Source organism: Puma concolor, chromosome B4, assembly GCF_028749965.1.
Source record: "Puma concolor isolate L17-30 chromosome B4, mPumCon1.1.hap2, whole genome shotgun sequence".
In the NCBI taxonomy this organism is placed as follows: domain Eukaryota; kingdom Metazoa; phylum Chordata; class Mammalia; order Carnivora; family Felidae; genus Puma; species Puma concolor.
In genome coordinates, this window is record NC_141673.1 from 46333559 (window position 1) to 46360555 (window position 26997).

The 26997-nt window shown below is 37.6% G+C and overlaps 1 protein-coding gene across 1 annotated transcript in view; it reads right to left on the reverse strand.

Annotated features, from left to right (window-relative positions):
• RAB21 (RAB21, member RAS oncogene family) overlaps nt 1–25181 on the reverse strand; it is a 46339-nt gene extending 21158 nt beyond the window's left edge. The window contains exons 1-6 of the mRNA XM_025927067.2: nt 24763–25181; nt 12770–12829; nt 11911–12018; nt 7907–7970; nt 938–992; nt 398–486 (exon numbers count right to left, since the gene is read on the reverse strand). Of these exons, the coding sequence (XP_025782852.1) occupies nt 398–486; nt 938–992; nt 7907–7970; nt 11911–12018; nt 12770–12829; nt 24763–24912 (526 nt within the window). The 5' untranslated portion in view covers nt 24913–25181. The remainder of the gene's footprint in view (nt 1–397; nt 487–937; nt 993–7906; nt 7971–11910; nt 12019–12769; nt 12830–24762) is intronic.
• Nucleotides 25182–26997: the final 1816 nt, after the last annotated feature.

A 26997-nucleotide genomic window follows, 5' to 3' on the forward strand; every position in this document is an offset into this window, starting at 1 on the left:
GTTTAACAAATGTCCTTTTTCACTACTTTGTCGAATCAGGATCCAAATAAGGTCCATCCAGTGCAACAGGTTGTTATACCTCTTAAATCTGTTTTAATCTGTATACTCTCCTCCAATTTTATTTTTGACAGTTATGTATTTATTTTAATGTGTATTTAGTACATATCATATCCGCTGATTTCATATCCATTAACTAGTGCTTGAAATAGAGCTAAATAGGTATTTAAGCTTTAAATAATGAGTTTAAGAAAAAAATATTAAGTAAATAATAGTGCTGTCAGATGTGATAAATCATCAGTGTGGTCATTAATTGAGACTGTAAAACATCACTTAAAAAATATTACCAATATTTTTAAAAGAGCTATTTCTAAAATATACAAAGTCTGAATACACCTACTTTTACAAAGATCAAGAAAGAGTTCCTCAATTCCTTTGTTCTGTTTGGCTGAAGTATGATAATGTTTTGCTCCAACAGATTCTGCATACCTTAAAAAAAAAAAGAGTAACGTCAGTGATTGATGCAAAAATTTTTTTCATGTTTTAAGTAGCAATTTTAGTGACTTATTACTAATTAACCCACATTTAGTGAAATTAAGATGCACTGAACCAAATTTTAATTAAGAACATGAGAATAACAACACTTGAAATGTTTAAGTTAATTTGGAACCCAAATACAAGTTTTTGTGATTCACTATTTGATGATAGTTTTCTTTCACATCACTCTTTATATTTTTTACTGAAATCAAAAAGAGAAGTGAGAATGGAGTAACTTTAAATGTCAAAAGTCCAGAAATTACCAATGTAAATATGCTTCACTGATTCCAATAGCTCATTTTAGATTAACAGGTTTCATTATTACATAAATGGTAAAATACACTGTGCAAAGAAAAGGACTTCTACCAGGGAGTGACGGGAGGGAGAAAGGGTGATCACTTACGATTCTGCTTCTTGAATGGAAACATGTCTCTCCTTTTCCAAGTCTATTTTATTACCTAGTTTGAAAAAGTAAAGATGCCAATTCTTAATATTGATTCATTTTTATAACAGAACTAAGTCAATTCTAAATACACAATTGCCATTTTAATCACCTGGAAAAATAATACAAATTCCCATTAAACTTCTACATGTCCTGAAACTATAAAGTTAAACCCTATAATATAAGGGCAGATCATGACTGTCAAGGTAAATGCCTCAACCTCCTTCAAATGGCTCAATGCAAATCCCTCCTGAAGCAGAGAAAATAACTTTTCCAAAGAGATGGGCACTATTCTTTGATTTAGGAGATAAGTGAGACAACATACACTTGGGAACCTATGATTCTTAGCCAAGTGTAAATGGTCCCCAGTCAACACAGAGCCAGTCAATAATTAAGCAAGGCTATCTTACTATTCATGAAAGATATTAGGCTAACCTAAGGGTATTTGGTATTATGGCTCTTTAAGCATTTTACCACCACTGGAGAGGAAACTGCACTGTTTATTTAACATGAGAGAGCTTAATATATGCATATCATACGAATTTAAAATTACTGAAAATAAGTTTAACTCTTCTTAAACAATGGGACGAAACCGAAATTATGCTAAAAAAGCCACCAGAATAAAAGTGAAGAAACTGCAAAATGCAGATGCCCTATTTAAATACAGAATAGAGGTTAAGGTGAGTTGGCTGGACAGACAACACTAAAGGAAGGATATTTCAAACAAATATCTTCTATTTTGACTTACAGAGGAAAAAAGAAACTTTTGTAAATAAGGTCATCTTTTCTTGGGACATTAGAGAATCTAGATGATTTCAGATAAAGCACGATAAGCACCCAATGAAAGATGCTTACAACTGAGAAGTAGAAGCCCGGAGGTTCTGTACATGGAGGACCTCAAATAAACTGAGCACCCAATTGTGGGCAGCTGCAAGTCACTATTTTACAACATAGCCAAAGCAGGAGAGGGAAACAGATTATACTAAAGCTCAGTGATTATCAACAAATTCTATAATGAACTGTTCCTTCTTTGGGGATTGTTTACCTTAGCAAGAAAACCATATTAATTCTGATTTTCTACATTCTACTTGTCAATAAAAATTTAAATTTGCTAAATATTGCAGCCAATATAGCGGACAGTCACCAGAAGTTGTTTTATGCTATGAAGAAAGCAAAAAGCACCACCTAGTGGTCTGTGGTTCCAACAGAGGCACAAGACTGCCACAAGTCTCCGAGCAAGAAGACTTTTGTCCCAATTACCTAAAACCCTATGAGTTGTTTTTCTCAATCTTTAATGCCTCTGTTTTCAAATTCCACCAGGATTATCAACATCTGTTCTTAAAAAATGAGGATACAGAAAGTAGAAAATTTGAGTACTGCCTCAAATGAATATTTGGGGGAAATTATTCAGACACTGCTATGATCTAATATTATCTAATAACATTTTAAACTTACCTAACTTTAATAAATCTGGTTATCATTAAAATAGCTATCTTAATAACCTAATTATTTTTTTAAACAAAAAATTTTTGTTTACTACTAGTTCTTTGAACAATCGGTATTCATAGGGAGTGACAGCACAGATTAAGTCAGAAAAAAACACATTGTGGTGACTGACATCCTTCCAAAACTCAAAATTTTTTTAGTGCCTACAGTTCTTTTAAAAGCAAGACATCTATGGGGCGCCTGGGTGGCGCAGTCGGTTAGGCGTCCGACTTCAGCCAGGTCACGATCTCGCGGTCCGTGAGTTCAAGCCCCGCGTCAGGCTCTGGGCTGATGGCTCAGAGCCTGGAGCCTGTTTCCGATTCTGTGTCTCCCTCTCTCTCTGCTCCTCCCCCATTCATGCTCTGTCTCTCTCTGTCCCAAAAATAAATAAACGTTGAAAAAAAAAAAAACATTTAAAAAAAAAATAAAAGCAAGACATCTAGGGGAGGCTGGGTGGCTCAAATGGTTGAGCATCCAACTTTGGCTCAGGTCATGATCTCACAGTTCATGAGTTCGAGCCCTGCATCAGGCTCTGTGCTGACAGCTCAGAGCCTGGAGCCTGCTTCAAATTCTGTCTCCCTCTCTCTCTGCCCCTCCCCTGCTCATGCTCTGTCTCTCTCTCAAAAATAAAAACATTAAAAAAAAGCAAGACATCTAAAGGATTAAGGCTTTGAGGTTCATATTTGTTTCAATATTACTATACAGCTATGTAGGGAACTTTCTAATAGACTTGAAACACCTGAAAAAAGATTACCAACAAGTAAAGTACAGTACTATAAAGATGAGGGGGAAAAATTGGCTGAAGCTATTGAAGAGGAAGGTGAAAAGCCACCCTGCTAAGAAGCAAAAACTTTTATTTTTTATAAAAACACATTTGAATTAAGATCATGGAAAGGATATACCCATTGCTAAGGGCAGATGGCCTAATGGCAATAAAGAGCTAGAAACCTGTTTTGCTGAGACCCAATGGTATGTGGCCTAATCAATCAAAGGAAGCCTTCAAAGGCTTTAACCCTGATAAAACTTGTTTTCCTGTCCTGGGTCATTTCATAACTATATAATTTGGGGAACATTACTAACCTCTCTTAGTATCACTTTGTACAAATGTAGCTAACAAACTTAGCACAGTTGATGTGAAAATACATGTAAAAGGCCTAGTATATAGTATATACTCAGTAAGGAGCAGTTATTAATAGCCATATTCATCACAGTGAATGATCAAATGGAAAATTAACAGTGTTAGGAGAAAATTAAAGCCCATGATAGGCAACACACTTTTTACCACCACCCCACTGGCTTCGTCTAGCTTATTTAGTTAATCCAACACTCTAGGAAATCTTCCTTTAACATCCCCACCCCACCCCCCAAATTTAGTTAGGTTTGCTTTTGTGCTACCACAGCACTCTGTACTTCCCCTTTCATAGCATTTATTGTAATATATAGTAATAGCTTGTTTTTCTCTCTCTTCCTACACATAAGCTCTGGGAAGACAAGGACCATATCTATTTTGTTCACTTATTCTTTTTTTTTATTTTTATTTTTTAAATTATTTTCTCATGTTTATTTTTGAGAGAGAGAGACAGACAGCACACGAGCGGGGGAGGGGCAGAGAGAGGGAGACACAGAATCCAAAGAAGGGTCCAGGCTCTGAGCTGTCAGTCCAGAGTCCAACGCGGGGCTCGAACTCACAAACCATGAGATCTTGACCTAAGCTCAAGTCAGACACTTAACCAACTGAGTCACCCAGGCACCTTTGTTCACTTACTCTTTTTTTTTTTTTTTAATTTTTTTTTTCAACGTTTTTTTTTATTTATTTATTTTTGGGACAGAGAGAGACAGAGCATGAACGGGGGAGGGGCAGAGAGAGAGGGAGACACAGAATCGGAAACAGGCTCCAGGCTCTGAGCCATCAGCCCAGAGCCCGACGCGGGGCTCGAACTCACTGAGTGCGAGATCGTGACATGGCTGAAGTCGGACGCTTAACCGACTGCGCCACCCAGGCGCCCCTCACTTACTCTTGATGTAGCAGACAGACCTAAGTTAAAATCCCAGGTCTACCTCTATCTGGCTATGTACTTTGGAAGTATCAAGCTCTTAGCCCACTTCTCATGTGTGAAATGGAAATGGCAATGATACCTTCTAGTAGTGTTGCCAGAAGACTTACTGAAATCATAAATGTGTAGTTCTTACAACAGTACTTAGAACTTAATAAATGGTAACTATTATTAAAAGTAACTATTTAATAAACATACAAATGTTAAGGACAGACTAGAAGCAAAATACTATCAAGCAAAGCAACCACAGCTAAGAATGCTAATCACTGAACTAACTAAAATTGAGAGGAAAAAGTCTTTGCTAGCCAAATATGGGGTTCTCCATTACTGGTTAACACATTGTAAGTGGTTTAGATAAGGACTATTTAATTTACATGAGAAAGCCAGAAGATGATATCATCAAACATAAAGATTCAGAAACATGATGAGTTGAAGTTCCTACACTTAAGTTTAAATAACTTAATTATACAACAACAAGATGGGAAAAGCTTGACAGAAGAGCGATACTTATAAAACAGTGATTCAGATTTTTGTTAACTATAATCTATGTAAAAGAAACACTGAATTGACATGGATGCTAAAAAGTGTACGCAATCTTGGCCATTGTTGGTAGAATGATAATGGGAGAATTTTAAAGAGAGCTATGTAAGTATACACTGGCTCAACAATGTCTAGATTCTAGTGTTCAAGTGTAGAAAACACACTTCTATACTGAAACAACCCTAGGAAAAAGGACTCAGGATGATGAGAATGCCTAGAAGTTAGACCAAATGAAAAACAAATGAAGACCTAGAAGTGAAGTGAAGACCTTCACTTCAGGTAAACCGTCCAAATATTTGAAGGACTGTGTTATATAAAGGAAAAGCAACAAACATTTGTCAAATGCCTTCTCTATGCCAAGTGTTTATTATTCTTCACCACAATCCTGGGAAGTAGTGTTATTATTTTGAATTTAGTAATAAAACAGAAGAGAGAATAAACACTGAACTGCTATAAAAAATAGAATGAAAATCAATAGGGGATAAAAGAATGTAAATGGCTATCAATAACAAAAGGATAAATTGTGGAATATTCATAAAGTACCAGAGAGCAAAGAATAAAATGAACTACAACTATATACAAGAACAGAGGGGAATCATGCAAACATAATGTAAAGCCAAAAAAACAAAAAACCAGATACAAGAGTTCATACTATACGATTCCATTTATATAAAATTCAAATCAAAACTAGTCCATGCAGTAAAAAGTCAAGACAGTATCTGGAGGTGGGCGTTGGTGACAGAAAGGCAGCTGGGTTGGGATGAAAAAGAAACAGGTGAGCCCTCTAAGTTACTGTTTAAACAGATACATTGTGAAATTCTCCTTTTGTGGTAAGTGGGCTCTCAAAACTCTTTCATCACTGAATTACAACAAAATTCCATGTCACATTTGCCAACAGAAAAGGAGTGAGAGGTTTTTATACTTCATACCAATAATTATTAAACACTATATAATATTAAATGAGGATTATCTGATTCTACGAGGGGCAGTAAGCTACCAGATTTATTCCTAAACCTTCTTATAGTAAGAACATGAATACACAGTTCAAATTATTCATAAGCTTTATTTATCCAGCTATTTTTTTTCAATGTTTTTATTTATTTTTGAGAGACAGAGCGCAAGCAGGGGAGGGGCAGTGAGACAAGGAGACAGAATCTGAAGCAGGCTCCAGGCTCTGAGCTATCAGCACAGAGCCCAACAAGGGGCTCACAACTCACGAATCACGAGATCATGACCTGAGCTGAAGTTGGATGCTTAATCGACTGAGCCACCCAGGCGCCCCCTATCCAGCTATGTTTTAAAAAATGTTACTTTAGGGGTGCCTGGGTGGCTTAGTCAGTTAAGCATCCACTCTTGATTTTGGCTCAGGTCATGACCCCAGGGATCAAGCCCTGTGTCGGGTTCTGTGCTGACAGTGTGGAGCCTGCTTGGGATTCTTTCTCTCTCTCTCTCTCTCTCTCTCTCTGCCCCTCCTGCTCATGTTCACACACTCTCTTTCTCAAAATAAATAAATAAAATTTAAAAAATTAAAAAGTAAAAAAACAATACTTGTAACCTTGGTCAAATAACAAACTGGAGGCTTCTTTGACTTTAAGTATATGTTAGTCATTTTTTTCCCTCTTCTGAGAGATAACCAGAATCTCAAATAATCAAATCTTCAGTCATTCACCTACTGTGGCCACTTCCACTCCCAGTAAGTCCCAGTTACTAGACAAAGCCAGGCCAAACTCAGTAATGACTAGCTGCAGCTTTGGCCCAAACTCCCATGTAGTCTACTACTCCAGGGTTCTGTTCTGAAATACTCCTGCCATCTAGCCTACCATCTAGCATCTAGACTTAAAAAACAGGCCAGATCATCTTTGTGTCCTCTTCCCCCAGACTTGCACCCTGAACTGGAACTGTAAAGTTTACCAATTTAATGGTGACACAATGTAAGAAATGTAAATTCTAGTTAAAAAAAATATTCTTAAAAAAGCCAAATACACCCACATCAATCATTCCATTCTAGGCCCTCCACTAAACCCACCCTGGTTTTTCCGAGGCCATTTTTACCCTACCAGTCATGCAGAAAGAAAGAAAACACTATGAAGTTATTCATCACAAGAATTAATAACAAAGCACAGGAGTCAGAATGATTTCAATTTGTACTCCATCTCTGATAGCTGCTTGATAATGGGCACATTATTAAATATCTCCAGGGATCAGCTTCCTCTATAAATCCCTCATAAGGTTATGAGGATTACATGAGATAATATCTACTAAGAACACAGGATAGTGTCTGGTATACTTTCCTGCTCAATAATTAGTTACTAGATCATAGAAATAATAAACTAAAGAAAAAGGGAACCAAAGAGAAATTCCAGAAGTCCAAGGATGAGTTCTACAGTTCCTTCATTTTTCCCATTAAGAATATTCCTCTACACTAGTATCATAATCTACTCATATCCTTGGAATCAAATTTGTCCTTAACTCAAAAATGTGCATAGTTAAATGTATAAAATAAGAATGCTTGCTGAATTCATTAGCTTTAATTTTATTTGAAATTAGATCCTAAACTCTTTTTTTCTAAAAAAAAAAAAAAAATCTTACAGTGAAAAACTAAAGATCAAACTAAAGCAAGGCTGGCAGTTGAAGCCTTACATGTTTCCCACCTGTTCCCCAAGGCCTTCCCTAAAGTTTGAATCTTCTGAAAGATCACTTCCAAATCCTAAATTATTCTAAAATATTTGAATATTAAAATGTCATTCTTCTTTTCTCACATAACTTTAAAAATGAGAATTACTTATTTGCTATTCTCTAATAAAACATCAGAAAATAGAGGACATATTTTTTAAAAAGTGATGATGCTTACCAACTATACATAAACAGATTTCATTTCCCAACATTTTCCGTAATTCTTTGACCCAGTTTTTTACCTGTGTATACAAAAGAGTAAATATTAAAACAATTCCTGTTACAATGACCACCATTACAATATCCCAAGCCCCACACTGTCAATGTACCAAGAATTTGTCTAACAGCCCATATATTTAGGTGTTACTAGAAATGATTAATGTAGGATCATTTTTTGACAGATTATATTGCAAACTGCACACAAATACCCAATGGAATGATTTCTCTCTATATCTACATATAGTATAGACAGAGACACCTCTAATTATAAATTTTCATAAATCTTGCACAGATCCAAACAAAGCTAGTTACCCGAGCAAAAGCATGTCAACTCCAGCCTCTGATAATAACAGATGCTTGTACAGTCACTTTGAACTTAAAAATATCAGGCTTAAAATTAAGTCCTTATTGGTTGGGGTGCCTGGGTAGCTCAGTCGGTTAAGTGTCCGACTCTTGATTTCGGCTCAGGTCATGATCTCACGGTTCCTGAGTTTGAGCCCCATGTCAGGCCCTGCGTTGGCAGCATGGAGCCTGCTTGGGATTCTTTCTCTCTCTCCCTCTCTCTCTGCCCCTTCCCTGCTCATGCGTGCGTGCTCTCTCAAAATAAATAAACATCTAAAAAATTTTTTAAAAAGTCTTTATTGGTTCCAAATAGAGGGCACAGAGCTCCTGTATCACACACTTAAAAGGGGGAAAATGTATATGGACACCAAAAAGAGCGGCAAAATAAATTTTCATCCTTTAGTGTATGACAGTATTTTTCAACTTCAACAATACTGGTATTTTGGCTCAGATTAATTCTTTGTTGTAAGGGACTATCTTGCGCAGTGTATGATATTTAGCAGTATTCCTGGCCTCCTACCCACTAGATATCATTCAGTACTATCCTCCAGCTGTGACAACCAAAGATGTCTCCAGTCACTGTCACCTCCTGATAGAAAACCACGGGTGTACAAAGACTCCAGTAATAAATTCTTCACTATGGATGAAGCACAGCAGTAGGCACAGTTGAGAGTAAATTCAAATTAAGTAAATTAATTTTTTGAACTCATGATTTTAAATATATTAATTACAATAAAATAGGATAAAGAACAAACTTGAATACCTCCTTTCATTTTTTATAATGCAATTTAATTTGTATGTAATCAAATCACACAGAACTTATACACTTTCCTAAAAAAATTCACACACTTCTTTATATTATAAAAATTACATTAAATATGTGGTAAGTAAGCACTTATTGTGCATCTGGTCCTACAGTACAAATGTAACAGCTCCATACTCTTGCTCTCTGCAAGAATGCAGAGGAACTATCTTTAATAAACCCCAAACCTTTACAAAAGCAAAGGTAATCAATATTATCACCTTATCTTTCTCTTAGCACTGAACCATAGTTTTCTCAGTACAGCCACATCTTTTTGTTTCATTCACATTTGTATAAAATTTTCAGAGAAGCAATGAACTTCCATCCACAATTGATTTCACGTAAGAAAAATTTAACAATATACAATGTACATCCTCATCATTTCAAAGGAACCATGCCAGAATCCAATTATGTATTACTCTACTCACTCTACAGATATTACCACAATCTACTATATCTAACCAATTTTTAAAAAAAATTGTTACTCATCTGCAATAGGATCCCCTTCTGCAGGCATCCTATTCATTACCCCTATACATTCTGTGGTGAGTTAGAGATGGTCACAAATTCTTTATCTTCTTATCAAGAGACAGATTCTATTTCCCCTCTCTGTAAAGCAGGGCTAGACTTGTAACTTGCTTTGACCAAGAGAATGTGGCAGAAGTAATGCTATGCCAGCTTCGGACTTAAGAGGGCCTGGCAGCTACTCTTAGTATCCAGTTGTTATATAAGCAGCTTAGGCTAAAATATGGAATAATGAGAGAGCATGTGGAGAGAACACTGGAGGATAAGAAAACAGATGGAGTGAGAGGCCGTATGGGGGAGAACAGGCCTTCCTGGATGGTTTTTACCCAGCCAAACTCCAAGTTCAATGCAGCTGCACGAGTGACACCACATGACCTGCCCAGTCAACCCACAAAATCATGAGATTAATAAATCATTGTTTTAAGCCACCAGGTTTTGGGGGGTTTGTTATACAGCAAGAGATAACTGGTCACTTTTCAACTTAAAAGACTCAACCTTCTCTTAATAAAACACTCAAACCATTTCTATTTATGCCAAAAGGTAGGAAGGGATAACAGATAACAGCCCCCCCCCCCAAATTCAAGTATCATTAAATCTACAAATTACTTATCATTTCATTTTTCTACTCCTTGAATTAAATTTTTCCACATGTAATAATCCAAAGACTAACTTGTATAGTTGCTTCATCTGTTAACTAACACACACACACACACACACACACACCCTGAATCTATAACAGCAAGTAATTTCAACAGGAACAAACCTGAAACTTAAGGAAAGAAAACGTTCTGCCTTGGAAATTGCCCCTTTTAGTTCACACCCTTGAACATTTATTCTAAGACGGGCTCTCAGAGAAAGGTTCAAATAAGCAATTAGTCACCATCCTGACTGTGATGAGAATTCAGAGGTAAGTTTAATGGTAACTTATTTTTGGTTCCAATCAACTTTAAAAATTCTACTTTTGTGGTGTATGTTTAAAAGAGGGGTAAAAAAAAAAAAAAAGAAAGAAAGAAAGAAAGAAAGAAAGAAAGAAAGAAAAAACTTTAAAATAAATACTACCTAGACTGTCCTTTAAAACTTATATCTTCCAGGACACTTACTGAGAAGAAAGAGCTTAATTCGATTTAGTTCTTATCATCTTTTTTTTTTTTTTTTTTTTTTTTAAATTTTTTTTTTCAACGTTTATTTATTTTTGGGACAGAGAGAGACAGAGCATGAGCGGGCGAGGGGCAGAGAGGGAGGGAGACACAGAATCGGAAACAGGCTCCAGGCTCTGAGCCATCAGCCCAGAGCCCGACGCGGGGCTCGAACTCACAGACCGTGAGATCGTGACCTGGTTGAAGTCGGATGCTTAACCGACTGCGCCACCCAGGCGCCCCTTTTATCATCTTTTTTTTAAAAAAAAAAAATTTTTAATGTTTTATTTTTATTTTTGAGGGAGATATACAGAGTACAAAAAAAATTTTTTTTTCTTTTTTTTTTTTGTTTTTCAACGTTTATTTATTTTTGGGACAGAGAGAGACAGAGCATGAACGGGGGAGGGGCAGAGAGAGAGGGAGACACAGAATCGGAAACAGGCTCCAGGCTCTGAGCCATCAGCCCAGAGCCTGACGCGGGGCTCGAACCCACGGACCGCGAGATCATGACCTGGCTGAAGTCGGACGCTTAACCGACTGCGCCACCCAGGCGCCCCCAAAAAAATTTTTTTTAAAGGTGATTTAATGTTTACTTATTTCTGAGAGTGAGACAGAGCATGAGTGGGGTAGGGACAGAGAGCGAGATGAAGACACAGAATCGGAAACAGGCTCCACGCTCTGAGCTGTCAGCACAGAACCTGAGCGGGGCTTGAACTTGGGAACAGCAAGATCATGACCTGAGCCAAAGTCGGACACTTAACTGACTGAGCCACCCAGGTGCCCCTCTTCTTTTTTTGTCTTTACAATTAGAGAGCCCATGCAACCATACCAAGTATTCACATGCCTACTATATATGGAATCAAGAAATATACGTAATTTTTCTTTAACAGGGAGAAAAAAAGCCCTTCAATTTTTCTGGTTTTATTTCAAATTATTTCCCTTTCCTAATATCAGAGAAAGCCATGTAATAAACTATTAATATCTCTGTTAATCAATTAAATACTGCATTAACAAATACTAGTGGTAATCATTTATGTACAAACTATATTTTACTTTTAAAACCAAGATTAACCACATTAGTAAACAAAGGCATGTGAATGGAGACTTGAAAAATCAGTGTTGTTCTTCAAATCATCTATCTATAAGTAAATGGAATACCTTCTGAAAGGAATCTTCATCTGTTATATCATAAACTAAAATAGCTCCATTTGAATCTCTGTAGTAAATTGGACCCAATGCATGGAATCTCTCTTGACCTGCTGTATCCTAAATAAAGCAACAAATACTTATTAGATCAGAAGAAAAAAATAAATCTGCTATTGCAACTATAGTTAACTTTTAATTAACTGGAAAGTGGTGAAGTTACAGATAATCTCAAAGCACTGTTAAAAGAAAAAAGAACAGGTTACAAAAATTCTTTAGAAGTTATAACCAATAATGTTTTACCATTATACAAAGGTTACTTCTTCCCTCCCAACCCTCTTACTCCTCATCAATCTTCCCACACCCACTAAAAAAAAAAAACAAACAGTTCAATTGCCAGAGGATCAGAATGCCCAAGATGGCATTGTAAGCCAGGAACAGGCCTTGCCCTAAATTTAGGTTTCCCACAAAGGGAGAAAACAAGGAAAGACAGTATGCACCAGGACCACTGGCCAAAAGGTAGTCTGATGCATTACCCTACTCTCTACTAGGCACTCCCTTGGAAAGCTGGAAAATGAAAACACAGAGGGAAAATAGGACAGTCAGGCTGTTCACCCACCTTGTTCTTTCTCTGATATGGAATCCCTGAGTTTACTCTTTCCCCAACTCAAAGGTTATGATAAGCAATATTCGTGTATACAACTGTATAATTATTAGCCTGATTTCATAAAAAAAAAATGTTTATTAAAAAAAAGTTTCAGCTAAACTTCACTTAAAAAAAGAAATTCAAATTCCTATTCTTTCAGCCAATTAGTTATTAAATTATCAAGAATAGCAGAAGACTTCACAAACTCAATTGAAAAGGTTAACTTACCCATATAGCAAGGTTTACTCTTTTCCCACCAATATTTAACTTCTTTGTCAAGAATGATGCCTAAGAAAAGAGATATACATTAAACAATATTTCATATGTTTCTTACCCTAAAAACTATAGATGGAAGAATAATCTCAATAGGAAACAAGTTATCTGAGAGAAAAAGTAATCACTGATTTTTTATTAATGACTAAACATTACTTTCACTGAAGACAAAACATTAGTTATATCCTAATATAAAAAACAGTTTTTTGTTTTATGGACACAAGTTATGAAAAATAAGAAGAAAAAATGGTAATTAAACATTTTCCTAGATCTTCCCCATAAAAATTTCTCTTAGAGCATTTCATTTAATGTCACCTTACCCAATCATTGTAGAAAGAACTAAGAGATTTCTAAGTGAGATAAAACATATATTTACTGGTAGTTTACTTAACTGTATGAATACCAATATTACTTGAAATATTCCCGCAATTATTTTATAATTCAATTATTTAATTCATATCTAATAATTATCTTAAGTACTAATGTCACAGAAATGAAAGGAAATGGTTCCAGCCTTCAAGGAGCTTACAGTCTATATACAGCAGAAATAAACATGTAAAGAAAAGTAGTATCATGTGACAATTGTTAAAATGGGAGGGTCTTGCCAAGTACACTCTAAAGACAGTACTGAGAAAGGAAATGTAAAGCCTGCCTGGATGAGAGAAGGCTTCAGAGAGAAGGTGATGGTCTCCCCTTTAGGAGTAGTATGGGTTTTCCCTGACAGATGGGTAAAGCCACCAAAGCCTGAACATAGAACTCCCTCCCCATGGAGAACTCCAAGGTAGTACGGTCAATGCCAGAGATGAGACTACAGAAAAAGACAAAGGCTGAATGAATAAAAAAAAAAAAAAAAAAAAAGTGCTAGGGTTCCATGTCTAGATGTAGAGACTTTACTTTGTGGGTCTTAATAACACCTGTTCCAAGACTCTAGACGTGTCTTTTAATGTATACTACAGTCAGATGTATTTGGGATATGCAGCATATTGCTCTGCATTCCCTCTGTACATTCATAATACACACTGGCACACTAAGATTCTGCCAAAAAAAAAAAAAACTAACTACATCTATTCGAGCATTTCCCAAACTCATTTGACCTATTTTCCCCTAGAGAAATGCCTAATTCATCCTAAGGAATACGTGTTAAGAATAATATTGTTGATGATGGAGAATCATTGAAGGGATTTTAAGCACTGGGGCAGTATAAGATCTATATTTTAAGAGAATGACTCTGCAGTAGGAGAGGAGGTTGGACTGGAAAGGACAGGACTGGACCTGGAAACAGGCAACTATTACAGAGTTGGAGAGAAAAACAAAAAGGGCCTGAACCAAGTCCACAAAGATAGAAAAGAGAAAACAGAATCTAGAGTGATTGAAGAGGAAATATAATCAGAACTCAGAGTCAGGTGACATTTAAAAAAAGGAACAGAGAACCAAGTCCAAAGTTATGCAGAGACAGTCACATTTAGGTGTATCTAAAAGAAAGTACAGAGAAATAAGGTAAAACAGGTAAAAAGCTAAGATGGTGAATTATTACTGAAGGAGGAACCTACATTTCAGGAAGTGCTTTCTGCTGTATGTACACCAAGGAAATTTAGAACTAAGAAAAAGCCAATGAATTTAGTGATTAACAAAGGAATACACAGATAGATACAAATGGCAGAGTGGAGATCAAATCCAGGAATGCCTTCCTTCAAAACCTTAACTACACTAAAGACATTTTATTAAATGAAACAAAGATTATATAGAAAGGGGCATATATAAAATAAATGGCAAAATAACAAAAGAAATAACTTGGAAAATGAGAAGACCAAATACATATTTCCACAATGAATTTAAATAAAGGACCTCTCCCACTCATTAGAGCATAGGGGCTAAGAATATGAACTTTGAATCAGAACTGTGGATTTGAATCTTACCTTGCAACTTATTAGTTGTGTGACCTACTTGACATCAACCATTTTCATGGGTTCAACATCAATGCTATATGAAGAAACTCAAAATCTGAATCCCACCCAAATATTTAATATATAGGTCAACTTAAATGCCTCTCGTCTCAAATATATTTAAAATTAAACTGATCTTCCTTACAAAATTGGCTTTCCATTCCAACTTCAGTATTTTGATCACATTCTCAAGTCACTGAGGTTTAGACTCTTAGAAATATTCTAAGTATTCTTCCTCCTCTGACATTCCATATTCCAAAAACAAAAACAAAACTACCAAGACTTGTCTTCATATTTCTTCTGGAGTTCTCTGACAACCAATCTCATACTACTATAACAACTTTGGTCTCACCTCACACTCTAGTCAACATGCCAAATTATCTTCCTAAAGTCTCCATGATTAAAAAAATCTTACCATAACTCATTCAAGTATTCTAGTAAGATATCATTTTTAATAAGTTTGCTTGAACTATATCCCTGCTGGCAGCTAATATCAAAATAACTTTTTTGTCATGAGTTTTGTGAGGATTTCTCAATAGACAGGAATCAATTAGAGCTGATAAAGCTCCATCCTTTCCCTTTTTACCATTTCCTTGGAAACTTACCACCACTTTCCCATGGTGAGTTTAAGGGACAGTGTTGAGTCTCTCCTAAGGAACCCTGGATATACAATTTTATGGAAAGCTGCTCATCAATATTGATTATAAAAGAAAAAAGGAATAGCCTAAGTGTCCCTCAGTATGCAATTTTTAAAAGGTACACAGACAGCCCATCCATACAGTGAAACTCTACACTTTTATTTCTACTACTATTGCTAATACTAGCTAACAATTACCAAATGCTTACTTTCCACCAAGAACTGTGCTGAGTACTTTTTATAAGAGCATTCATAAGCTTTTCCTTTATAAAAGTTAGGGAACCATAATCTACAACTAAAAATCTCTAAGTGTTATCTTTGTATCCAAGGGCCTCCACAATTGTCCATGTCCATAGCTTCTAGTATTTTTCCACTGACTTTCCAGCTTATATGGTTTATATACATTCCTCCAATTCTGCTTGTCCATAAAATTCCCCCTCTAATTTGGATGTATTTTTTTCTCTATTTGAATCCCATCTATCCAAACTCTTCTTTCTTGAATTTTTAAGCTTTCTCATACCACCCATACAACCCACGATGAGTTTCTCTATCCTGAAGAATTACAGGGAACCTAATCTTTAATATATACCATATACTGCCTTGCTTATATTGTAAATTATCTTTTCATGGGTAGAAATATGTCAACTAGATTACATATTTTTATTTAACATGCTCATGAGGCTTACAATGAAATGGTCAGTATTCTAAGAGCTTTTCAATATTAACTCATTCAATGTCATAGTACGCTGAGTTAGATATAATTATCCAAATATTACAGATGTGGAAACTTAAGACACAGGAAGGGTATCTTGCCCAAGGTCACATAGTAAGTGACAGAGTAGGATTTGAAATCCAGGTAGGCTGGCTCCAGACACGACTCATAACCACTATGCTAGCATATCTTCCACACTGAGATCTGAGATAATACTTCTCTTATGGAGAAGGCAGAAGCCAGTGCTGACACACAAATACAACAGACATACAAATACTGTTATTACAGATAAACATATCTACAATGTACCTGGATAAATCGATGAAGGTAAAACTCAATTTATGAAGAGATGTGCTTCTAAAAGTTTCCTTGTAAATGTAATCATTTTATTTTGTATTTTTTAACTTTTTTTTTAACATTTTTATTTATTTTTGAGACACAGAGAGAGACAGAGCACCAGCAGGGGAGGGGCAGAGAGAGAGGAGGAGACACAGAATCTGAAGCAGGCTCCAGGCTCTGAGTTGTCAGCACAGAGCCTGATGTGGGGCTCAAACCCACGAACCGTGAGATCATGACCTGAGCCAAAGTCACCTGCTTAACTGACTGAGCCACCCAGGTGCCCCAAATCTAATTATTTTAACTGAAATATCTACTATATTATCCAAGGATCTTCACTAAATCTTTTTTTTTCTCCTTCATAATGAACTACTTAAGTCCCACTATATGGAAAATTCCTCGTGTAATATAAATTGTCCCATTTTATATATATTATAAGTTTTTAATATGGTACAGACATTTTCTTAAAGAACAAATATCATCTGTTTTAAAAGCAAATACAATTAGATTGGAAAATAAAGGTGAAAGATTTTACATAATATCAAGATGGAATAGCAAAAAATTAAAAGGCTGACATTTGTCTTATCTTTTTTAACCACCTCTATGAGGCATACTTAATTTGGGCAGACCACTCAGATGCCACTTGTAGTTATACTTAATCTAGGGCAGTGGTTCTTAATTCTGTTACATAAAAGTGTAAGGGAGAAATAATCACGGGACTTCTTTGAGAATCTGATGAGAGCTATGAACTGACTTACTCCCAAGAACACTGCTCACATACACATACCAAAAAACAATTTCACACACTTAACCCAAGGGATTTCTAAATCCCTGGCAACATCTCAGTGAAGAATCCCGTCTAGAAAGGGGAAGGGAAAGTGGCATTACAGTATCAATTCAAAAGCTTCTAGAAATATAGGAAGAAAATAAATAGTACATATATACTGTGTGCCAAACACTAAGCTGGGCTTTCTCATTTACTCTTTGTAACAACCGTGTGAAGTAGCTATTTTACAGCCATTTTACAGTTGTGAACCCGAGATTTAAAGAAATACAGTGACTCACTCAAGGTCAGACAACTCATTTGGGTACTGCAGTGGGTAGAAGCCTGTCTGACTCCACAGTACTTTTTCCATTGCACAAAGCTGTTTATTCTAGAACATACACATTCCTAACCTGGCACTCCTCCACGTGGACACTAAGTGTTCCTGGATACCAACTCAACTCACAAAAATATTCCCAGGGTAGGCACAAAGTAATGAGGATCAGAGTAATGGTAGATGTCCCACCTTATTCCTCCAAACCCTGAGTTACAGCACCACTACTTATAATTCCAATGACCTCATCTTCCAAACTTTAGGGGTATTAAATCAACAATTTCATTACCTGAGGCACACATCCGTCATTTGCACCTGATACTTATTTACCAGACATCTTATCCAAAAGCATAGTGGATATTTTTTTTAAATCTCTATTAAAAAATAAAGAAAGAAAGAAAGAATTATAGAAAATAATAAGAAAAATTATATCTGTCTTTTCATAACTTATTTAATCATTTTTTTTTTGTATTTGTTGTTGTTATTAGCCAGATCACTTGCTGTGCTTCCTAACCGCTGGCAAAGTAATACACCTAAAGCAGCAAAGTAACTGAATTGTAGGCAAATACTTTCCTGTCTTTATTATCTTTTAAGCTCAACATACCTTCATTAGTAAGTGTGTCCGTGTATGTGTGTATGTGTATGTGTGTATGTGTGTGTGTGTGTGTGTGTGTGTGTGTGTGTGTATAAAACTAAACACTGACATTATTTTTGTTACAGTCACTAACACTGTTTCAGACTTAAGTGTTTAAAGTATCTATTACTTAATATGTAAGTACTAAAGGCATAAAAAGATTCAGGCAGATAATTTATAAAATAGTCCTCTGTAGCAAGGCAATAAAAATTAGCTATCAGAACACTAAGCTGCATTGCTACAATGGCAATCATTATCACAACATACAAATGTAACAAATTAACATGTTATGTCTTAAATTTATACAATGTTGTATGTCAAATGTATTTCAATTAAATAAAAGAATGAAAACTAAGCTGGCTGCCTGAATACTTCATTTCTTGTCCTTAATTTCCATAAATACAAGAATCATAATCAGTTTACAGTCCAAGTGACTACTTTGAAAATAAGAGTCAAAAAGTTACTTCTCAGGAGTGGCTCAAAACACAAAACAGAAAATGGCAATCAGACATTATATATTAGGAACTTAAAACCAAAATTCAGAAAAACTATTTTCTTTTAAGAAAAGAAAATCACCCACCCTCCATAACCTACATGTATCTAGTAAAATGCCAAGAGGGGGTGACATGAAGATTTCACCTATTGTTATTTTATAAAGATAATGTAGGGCGCTTGGGTGGCTCAGCCCATTAAGCGTCTAACTCTGGATTTCAGCCCAGGTCAAGATCTCACTCTCATGAGATCAAGCCTCCCATCAGCCGTTGAGCATAGAGCCTGATTAAGATTCTCTCTCTCTTCCCCCCAACCCCCCCCCCCCCCCGTCCCTCTCCAAAAGATAATGTAAATGAATTAACTGTTCAACACTGGTGTGGCTTCCAGAACTACTTGGAAGATGTTTCAGACATTCAAAACATTAATCTTACAAGTAAGCAAACCAAGATTCCTAGACTAGAGACTATGACGCCAAGTGTAAAATCAACTGCTAGAATCTGAATGCCAAGTTTTGCTCAGGAGGTTAAGGTGCATGGGGGATAAAAGCAGTAGACTTCAAGTTTAAGAAAACATGTACACCATTACCATTTGTGGGACCTCAGAAATTGAATACAAAGCTTAGTGTCTTCACCTGCCAAACTATCAGGATACTATCTGCCTAGCCAACCTTATAGCACTGCTTTGCTCATCAAGTGACAGCCACCTACCCGACTACACAAGGCAGATAGGCGGAATTCGAGTTAGGATTCTAAAACGGAAAATGACTGATCGTTCAGATTATAAAAATGTTACTTTTTATATAAGGGACTGGTGGAAAGTGCCAGAAAACACTCTAAGTACACGATCTGAAAACACCTTCAAATAAGGGAGGGAAAGGGCATACAACGAAAGAAAAGGAAGTGATCACCCAAGAGCACAGACATAAAAAGACATACCAAAGAGAAAAGGTAGTTACAATCAAAATGGCACAAACATTTAAGAATAAAATCAAGAAAGCTAAATGATGGTCGAAGTACCTTATTCTTTATATTCCCCAGCTATTACAATGTTTGATATTTAACATGTATGAAATAATCATTGACTTTAATTGCTTAGGTTATTCATGTAAGAGAGCTTGGGGACTCTATATAAGATCAAGTTTCCTGAGCTAGGTAAAAGATTTTGAGTTCTTAGAGAGCTCACCTACAAGACTATGTCTTAATTATTAGTAACCTAGGAGGAGCCCTGCCAAAGAGGGAGCAGTGCTAAAACATTAAAGCATGGCCAATGTCACAATTTTGTAGAAAGAAGTTAATTTCCAGAAAAGCCAATCCCAGCCAAAACTCTAGAATGAATAAGCAAATATATATGTATAGTAATAATAAATGTATATAAAGCATAACATATATATGTGTACATATATATGATTATATTAAGTATAAAATTATAAACAATTTTAAAAGACAATGTAGTGATCTTTCAGAGACAGCATGGGTTCTCAAAATAATTCATGCCAAACTAATTCCATTACCTTTCACTGATTTACCACGAAAGAAACCAACACAAATTAAGCACCATCTATTCATTCAATAGCAAACATTTATAAAACAAACATGTGCCAGGCACTGTGATAGAGGTTTACCTATGATGGCTGACATAAAAATCCTATAAGTAAAGGGGCACCTGGCTGGCTTGTTCAGTAAGCACTGACTCTTGATGTCGGGACTGTAAGTTCAAACCCCATAGTGGGTGTAGTGATTACCTAAAAATAAAATCTTAAAAAAAAAAAAAAACTAAACTAAAAAAAAAAAACCCTTTAAGTAAGATTCTCCCATATTATAGATCAAGAGCCAGCTTACAAACGTTAGAATAACCTGCCAAGATCATAAAGGCTTATGAAGTAGGAGCCAAAATATGAAACCAAGTCTAACTTCAAAATCCTGTCCCTTTTTACCACATCATATGGCTTCCTAATGCAGAAACACAGTGTATCTTGTCTTCTGCAAGCATTTGACAAAGCATCTCATGATATCCCCTGTGGGCAAGACTGATGTAGCTAGGGCAAAAAGCTAGATTTATAATGCTGGAAGAACATTTTCATTAAAGGCTTTGTACCCACTAGTTAATAGCCCATAACAGTAAATCTCAGGCTGTTTTCTGTTTCCATTATCATTAATATGTACAACACTCCACCAGTAACTGTTTCTCACTCAAAGAGAAAGACTATGGCTCAAGCATAGTCTGAAAAAGCCCCACCCTAAGACTGCACAACTAAAGAAAAATACATCTCTGGTCACACATCACTGGACTATAATGAGACCTGCCGCAGAGCTTTGTCTCTCGTTCCCTCTGTCTCCACTTTTCAAAGTCTTTATTAATGACCTGATGAAAACAATGAAGACATTCTTAGCAAATCTTCAGGTGACAAAGCTAAAATGAGTAGTTAACCCAGACAGTAGGGAACATAACCTTCTTTTTCTTTGCATGCCCAGAACCCAACCAAGTATCTGACCCACAGGAGCTCAACGTTTCTTGAACTTAAAATCAAACTTTAGAAGGACATTAACAGCCTTTGACCACTGGAGTAAATTTATCAAAGCCTATTTTAATGGTTCAAATACCTTAGGGACCAAAAAAAAAAAAAAAAAAAAAAAAAAAAAAGCTATAAAAGAAAAAAGATTTTGAGGGATGTAATGCCTTTTTGGGCAGGGGGATTAAGATTAAGACAGCAAGCCCAATATTAATAAATGTAGCAGCTGTCCACAAGCACATAGAATCTTTTCTATTTCAGTGTTGGAAAAGGATTCTCAATAGGGAAGGTGATAGCCTGTACTTTACTAAATTCAAAGCACACTTGGAATCATTTCTACAGCTCAAAGAATCACATTTTAAGGAAAGAGGACAATGATTAAATAGTGAAATGGTTTAGAAAGATGTCATAAGAGATTCCTTTAAAGGAACCAGAACTGTTTACCCAAAAGATAAGACCAAGGGATATGACAGCTGTCCTCAACTATCAGAAGGGATATCTTATGTGATCAAGATTCAGAGGACAGAACTGGAAACTACAAGGAAAACAGATTTTGGCTTTTTTTTTTTTTTTTAATTTTTTTTTTTCAACGTTTATTTATTTTTGGGACAGAGAGAGACAGAGCATGAACGGGGGAGGGGCAGAGAGAGAGGGAGACACAGAATCGGAAACAGGCTCCAGGCTCTGAGCCATCAGCCCAGAGCCTGACGCGGGGCTCGAACTCACGGACCGCGAGATCGTGACCTGGCTGAAGTCGGACGCTTAACCGACTGCGCCACCCAGGCGCCCCGATTTTGGCTTTATACACAGAAAAATTTATTGAAAATTAAAACTGTCCAAAAATGAAATGGGCCATCTTAGGACATAGTAAGTTTCCCACTTTCTGTACCAGTTCACCTCACCTCCAAGATGTTCAGACAAGAGTGAACAATCACTTGACTGAAATATTAAACAAAAGACTGAAACAGTGAACCATAAACTACCTTAGGTTTCCTTGGTCACATAACTGTTTGAACATGATTGGAAGATAGTGTACCTTGCAAAACACAAAGTATGTCAAAAGATAGGTGGTAGGTAGTTCTGTTGAGAAAAAAAGAGGGACTCTTCTTCTGTTGTCTTCTGATGTTCTGATGCATGATCTCCTCTCCATTTAGAAATTAAAATTATACATGGTTGTTATTTAATAGATCACAATTCTCTAAAAAAATTAAAATGAGAGGAACTGATATGTAAGAGAAAGAGATTAAATACTGCATCCACACATTGGTATGCAACAAAATCCTCAATTCTACAATATAATCCAGACACTGTTTATGATAAGAGTTATATAAATACTAAAATCAGGACTGCTATGTTTTTGATACTGAAAATCTACCATAAACTTCATCCTCTCCAGTATAGTTGAAGTGGTCTCTAATATTTAAAAACCTCTAGGCTGCTTTTAGCTTCAAGGATGTTTTTGAAATGCATAATGAAGGTGCGATTTTTGGTTTGAAGGACTAAATTATCTTAAAGGGGGAGGCTCAATTATAATGATTTCCTCTTTTATGTAAGATTTGTAGCACAAAGATAACCACTAAAGGGGTGATTTACCAATATCCAGAGGCAGTGTGACTTACTTGCTCAAAATCCGAAGTCAGACCTGGGTTCAAATTTCAGCTTGGGTACCGTGCATGACTTATGGCAAAATGACTGCCAGCAAATTATTCAACTTAACCAAGCCTGTTTCTTTGCCTGCAAAATGGGGCTAATAAAACTATCTACCACCTCAAAGGCTATAATAAGAATTAAATGACAGAAGAAAAGTACAGTACTTGGTACAGTAAGAATTCACTGAATGTTAACTATTGTTATTACTTTACCTAAATGAATTCCTAAGTTCCAAATAATCATAGGTATTTATCCTACAAATTCCCTTGATTTCATTAGCAACACTCAACAATAACAACTATTAAAATTGTGTAAGTGCCCTTGTACAAGGATGCAAAGAAAAAAAAAAGGAGTTTCCTGACATTCACTTTTTCAGATATTGTGCTTTACGTAAGAGGAGTAAAAACAGGAGTAAAAATAGAACATGGAATCATCAGGGCATCTTTGTGAATTCTAGACTCAGTAGTTTAATAATAGCATCAAATATCAAATGTCACAACAATTAGGAGATTGTGTGTTCTATTAAATAGTGTCAATGTTCTTACACACTACACAATCACTAATGAAAGTCTATTGTGCAATTTGGGCCAGTAATAAAGATGGAGAGCTTACAACAGACCAAGTCCTAAGTGATTTTACGTATACTTGTCTTGACAACCTTATGAGCTAGGTATTATTATTATGGCCATTTTAACAGACGAAGAAACTTAGGCTCAAACAGGTTAATTAACATGCCCAAGAACATACTAAATAGATAAGAGATCACAGATAAATAGATGGAGGTGGAATATGAACCTGGACAATCAGGCTCAAAAGTACGCTCGATTTATGGGGCGCCTGGGTGGCTCAGTCAGTTAAGCATCTGACTTCAGCTCAGGCAGGAACTCACCGCTTGTGAGTTCCAGCCCCGCGTCAGGCTCTGTGCGGACAGCTCAGAGCCTGGAACTTGTTTGCGATTCTGTGTTTCCCTCTCTCTTCCCCCTCACACTCTGTCTCTTTCTTTCAAAAATAAATAAACATAAGGGAAAAAAAAGTACACTCGATTTTACTACCTGTAACTAAATTGAGAAAGTTAGATCAGTTGGATATTTTTTTTCTAACACGTGCAAACTGATTTCTTTGGAAGAGGGAGGAGGCTACAACTGCCTCAAAGGGCTGGCTTCACTCCCAATCTATGATTACATTTTAACACTTTTCCTACCAACCTTAAGGTAACTGCAGAAGAAAGCCGGCCCTATGCTACAAGCAAAGAAAGTAAGTAGCAGCAGCAACGAAGCTGTTAGTTTGGGGACCAACTGTTGGCTAGTATTCACATGACGTTTCCCAGTGCATGTGGGTCGACCGACCTCACAGTATGACTGCCCCTTAAGTCAGACCCATGCAGGCAGCAAGGAAACTGCGTAACCCACGCCCGCAAGCGGTCATTTCAAAAACCCTCCAAAGATGACTCTTTCGCCAATCAGCAGGTTACTCGAAGCCAGGACAAAATGGAACTTGCGTAAACACTTAGTCATCAGTAAGCGCTGAAGTTACAAAGCACCTAGGTTCGCAAAATAAAATCCGCAGCTAAGTTCCTAATTCCGAAAGAAAGAAAAAGGGCAGTCAGTGACTGTAGGGTGAAGGCACCTAGGGCACAAGCGGAAGTGAATCAAAGGGGAAAACTAGCCAAGCGATGGGGACTCCACAATATGCGCAGCCACACGGGGGACTTTTCAGGGCCCTTCCACTCCCTTCCCAACAGCCTGTCCTTACGTCTACAGGATGCCCCGACCCCGCGTGTCCCTAGGACGCATTCAGAAAAGCATTCCGAAACGAAGACGACGGTGACAGGCCTGAGATCTGTAAGCCCAGATCCAGGGGACCATGGCAGCAAAGTCCTCACAGCCCCGGAGGGGTAAGGGCCCCAAGGCTCCACCTTCCGCTCCCTGGGGCCCGCACCTGCAGAGTGGTGATGTGCTTGTCGTTGAACTTGTTCTCGCAGTAGCGCAGCACCAGCGACGTCTTCCCCACGCAGCCTTCCCCCAGCAGCACCACCTTGAATGAGTAGGCTCTGCCCGCCGCCGCCCCTCCGCTGCCGGCCGCAGCCATCCCGTTTCCCCGCCGCCCGAGCCCTAGAGCTGCGCCGAGCTCCCCACAGCCGCCGCAGCGCCTTCACAGCCGCGGCCGGCGCAGGCCCCTCCGCACCGACCCGTCTACCCGGGGCGCCGTCTCCACTCTCGCCTCCGGGCGAAGCCTGGAAGGGCCGAGGGAAGTCCGAGAATGAAGGGCCCCCCAGCCACCACGTCAGGCACCCGAGGAAAGGCGAAGAGCACTCCCTCTCCGCCTCCCTCTAATGGCGTCTCCTTCCTCCTACGTCACACTTCGGGTCACGTGACCGTGGCGGCCGCGGGCGGCCCCTGGGACTCGGCCCAGGAAAACGTGCCTGGACGTGGGTGGGGTTTCTGGAGCCTCTTCCCGGGGTGGAATTGGCTGTGACTGGAGCTCCTCCGCGCAGTCTCCGGTTGAGTTAGGTTGTCTGCGGGTCACCAGCACTCCGCAGTTGGTGGAAGTCTGCGGGATTAAGGGATGATTTGAAGGAAGCCCAGCTCTGCTGGAATGTGGAAAGGCAGAACGTTATCGTTCGTGTCCAGGGAATGTTCACCAGGCTGATGACCCCTCACACCGGGGTCGCTGTAAGCCAAATCTACCAAGGTGCCCTTCGATCTCTTGACACTCTTGGTGGGATTCCAAATCATAGCTGTTGAACTTCTTTCAGTTCCGCAGACCCTCAGGGCTCCTCATTTTTCAGGTCTCAGTTTAAACCGAAAAGGCTCGCCTCACCGCCCATCCTTGTCCCTTTGTCCATCCCTCTCCTTCTCCCCCGGCCCCCACCCCTAATTAGGTATTTCATGACACCGGTGTACATACCTTCTTTAGCAACACTTCACGGAAATTACTTCGCTGAGTATTTGTCTCTCAGTAGGCTGTAGATTTGTTAAGGGCAAGAACTGTGTAAGACTGGCCCACCTTTGAATTTCTAACTCCTGTTCCAAGCACATAATAGGAATTCTAGAAATACTTGGGAATGAATGAATGATACATCTTAAGCCAGTATGTCTTGCCGCCCCAGTTTTTCTGTCTTCCATGAAGCTTCTGACATTCCATATTGATTCCACCTGGAGAGAACTGACTTTTTGGATGATTGCTTATCTTTCCTGATCTGCCTCCCTCCTCTTTTATGAAACACACTCTTCTAAGAAACCACACAGGTGTTCTGAAATGTGGCAACTAGAAATCTAGTGTCACTCAAGAAAACATATCCTTATTCATTAGACTCCTTTTCCACTTCAAGCCTGATAGTCCATTCATTCAACAAATATTTGAAGGTGCCTACCACGTGCCAGGCACTGTACTGAACATGATACAACATCTCTAGCATCAGGAGCTTACATTTTAGGGGTGCCTGGCTGGCTCAGTCTGTTGAGAATTCATCTCTTGATCTCAGGGTTCTGGGTTCAAGCCCCAAGTTGGGTGTAGAGATTGCTTAAAAAGAAAATCTTTTTTTTTTTTTTAAAAGCTTACATTTTAGCAGAAGACAAAAACAGTCAATTACATAATGAATGCTTTCATCTTGATAAAGCAGTTCAGAGTATCCTGCAAAGGTATATCAGGACTCAACCCATTTTGCATTCTAGAGTAATGCATGCATTTGGTTAGGAGTAATCTAGGCCAGAAGGGAGGATAGCTTTGTAAGTAGAGAGAACAGTATGTCCAACAGCGTTGACGTAGGAAGGAGCATCTAAAGTTCAGCAACTGAAAATGTGGTAAGAATGCAGAGAGGAAAAGAGCTCCAGATGAGACCTGTAAGGAAGCCAGGGGCCAATACTGAAAGAACCTTTCAGCAATGAAGGATTTTAATCAAGGGGCTGACATAATCAGATTTAATTAAAAAAAAATCACTCTGCCTATAATTTGAAAAATGGATTGGAAAGGATAACACTATAATCTGATGTGCTCTCTTCTGGGGGCTAGAACTGTGTCTTTCACATTTTTTAAATCTTCAGATCTTGGAATGTAGTGCCCAAGTGCCCTTGGAATGTAATAAATAACATTTATTAATTACAACAAGTGAACACATAAATCTAAGCCTATAAAATACTAGGTTTGAGAAATGCTCTTGGACATATGGGGCTT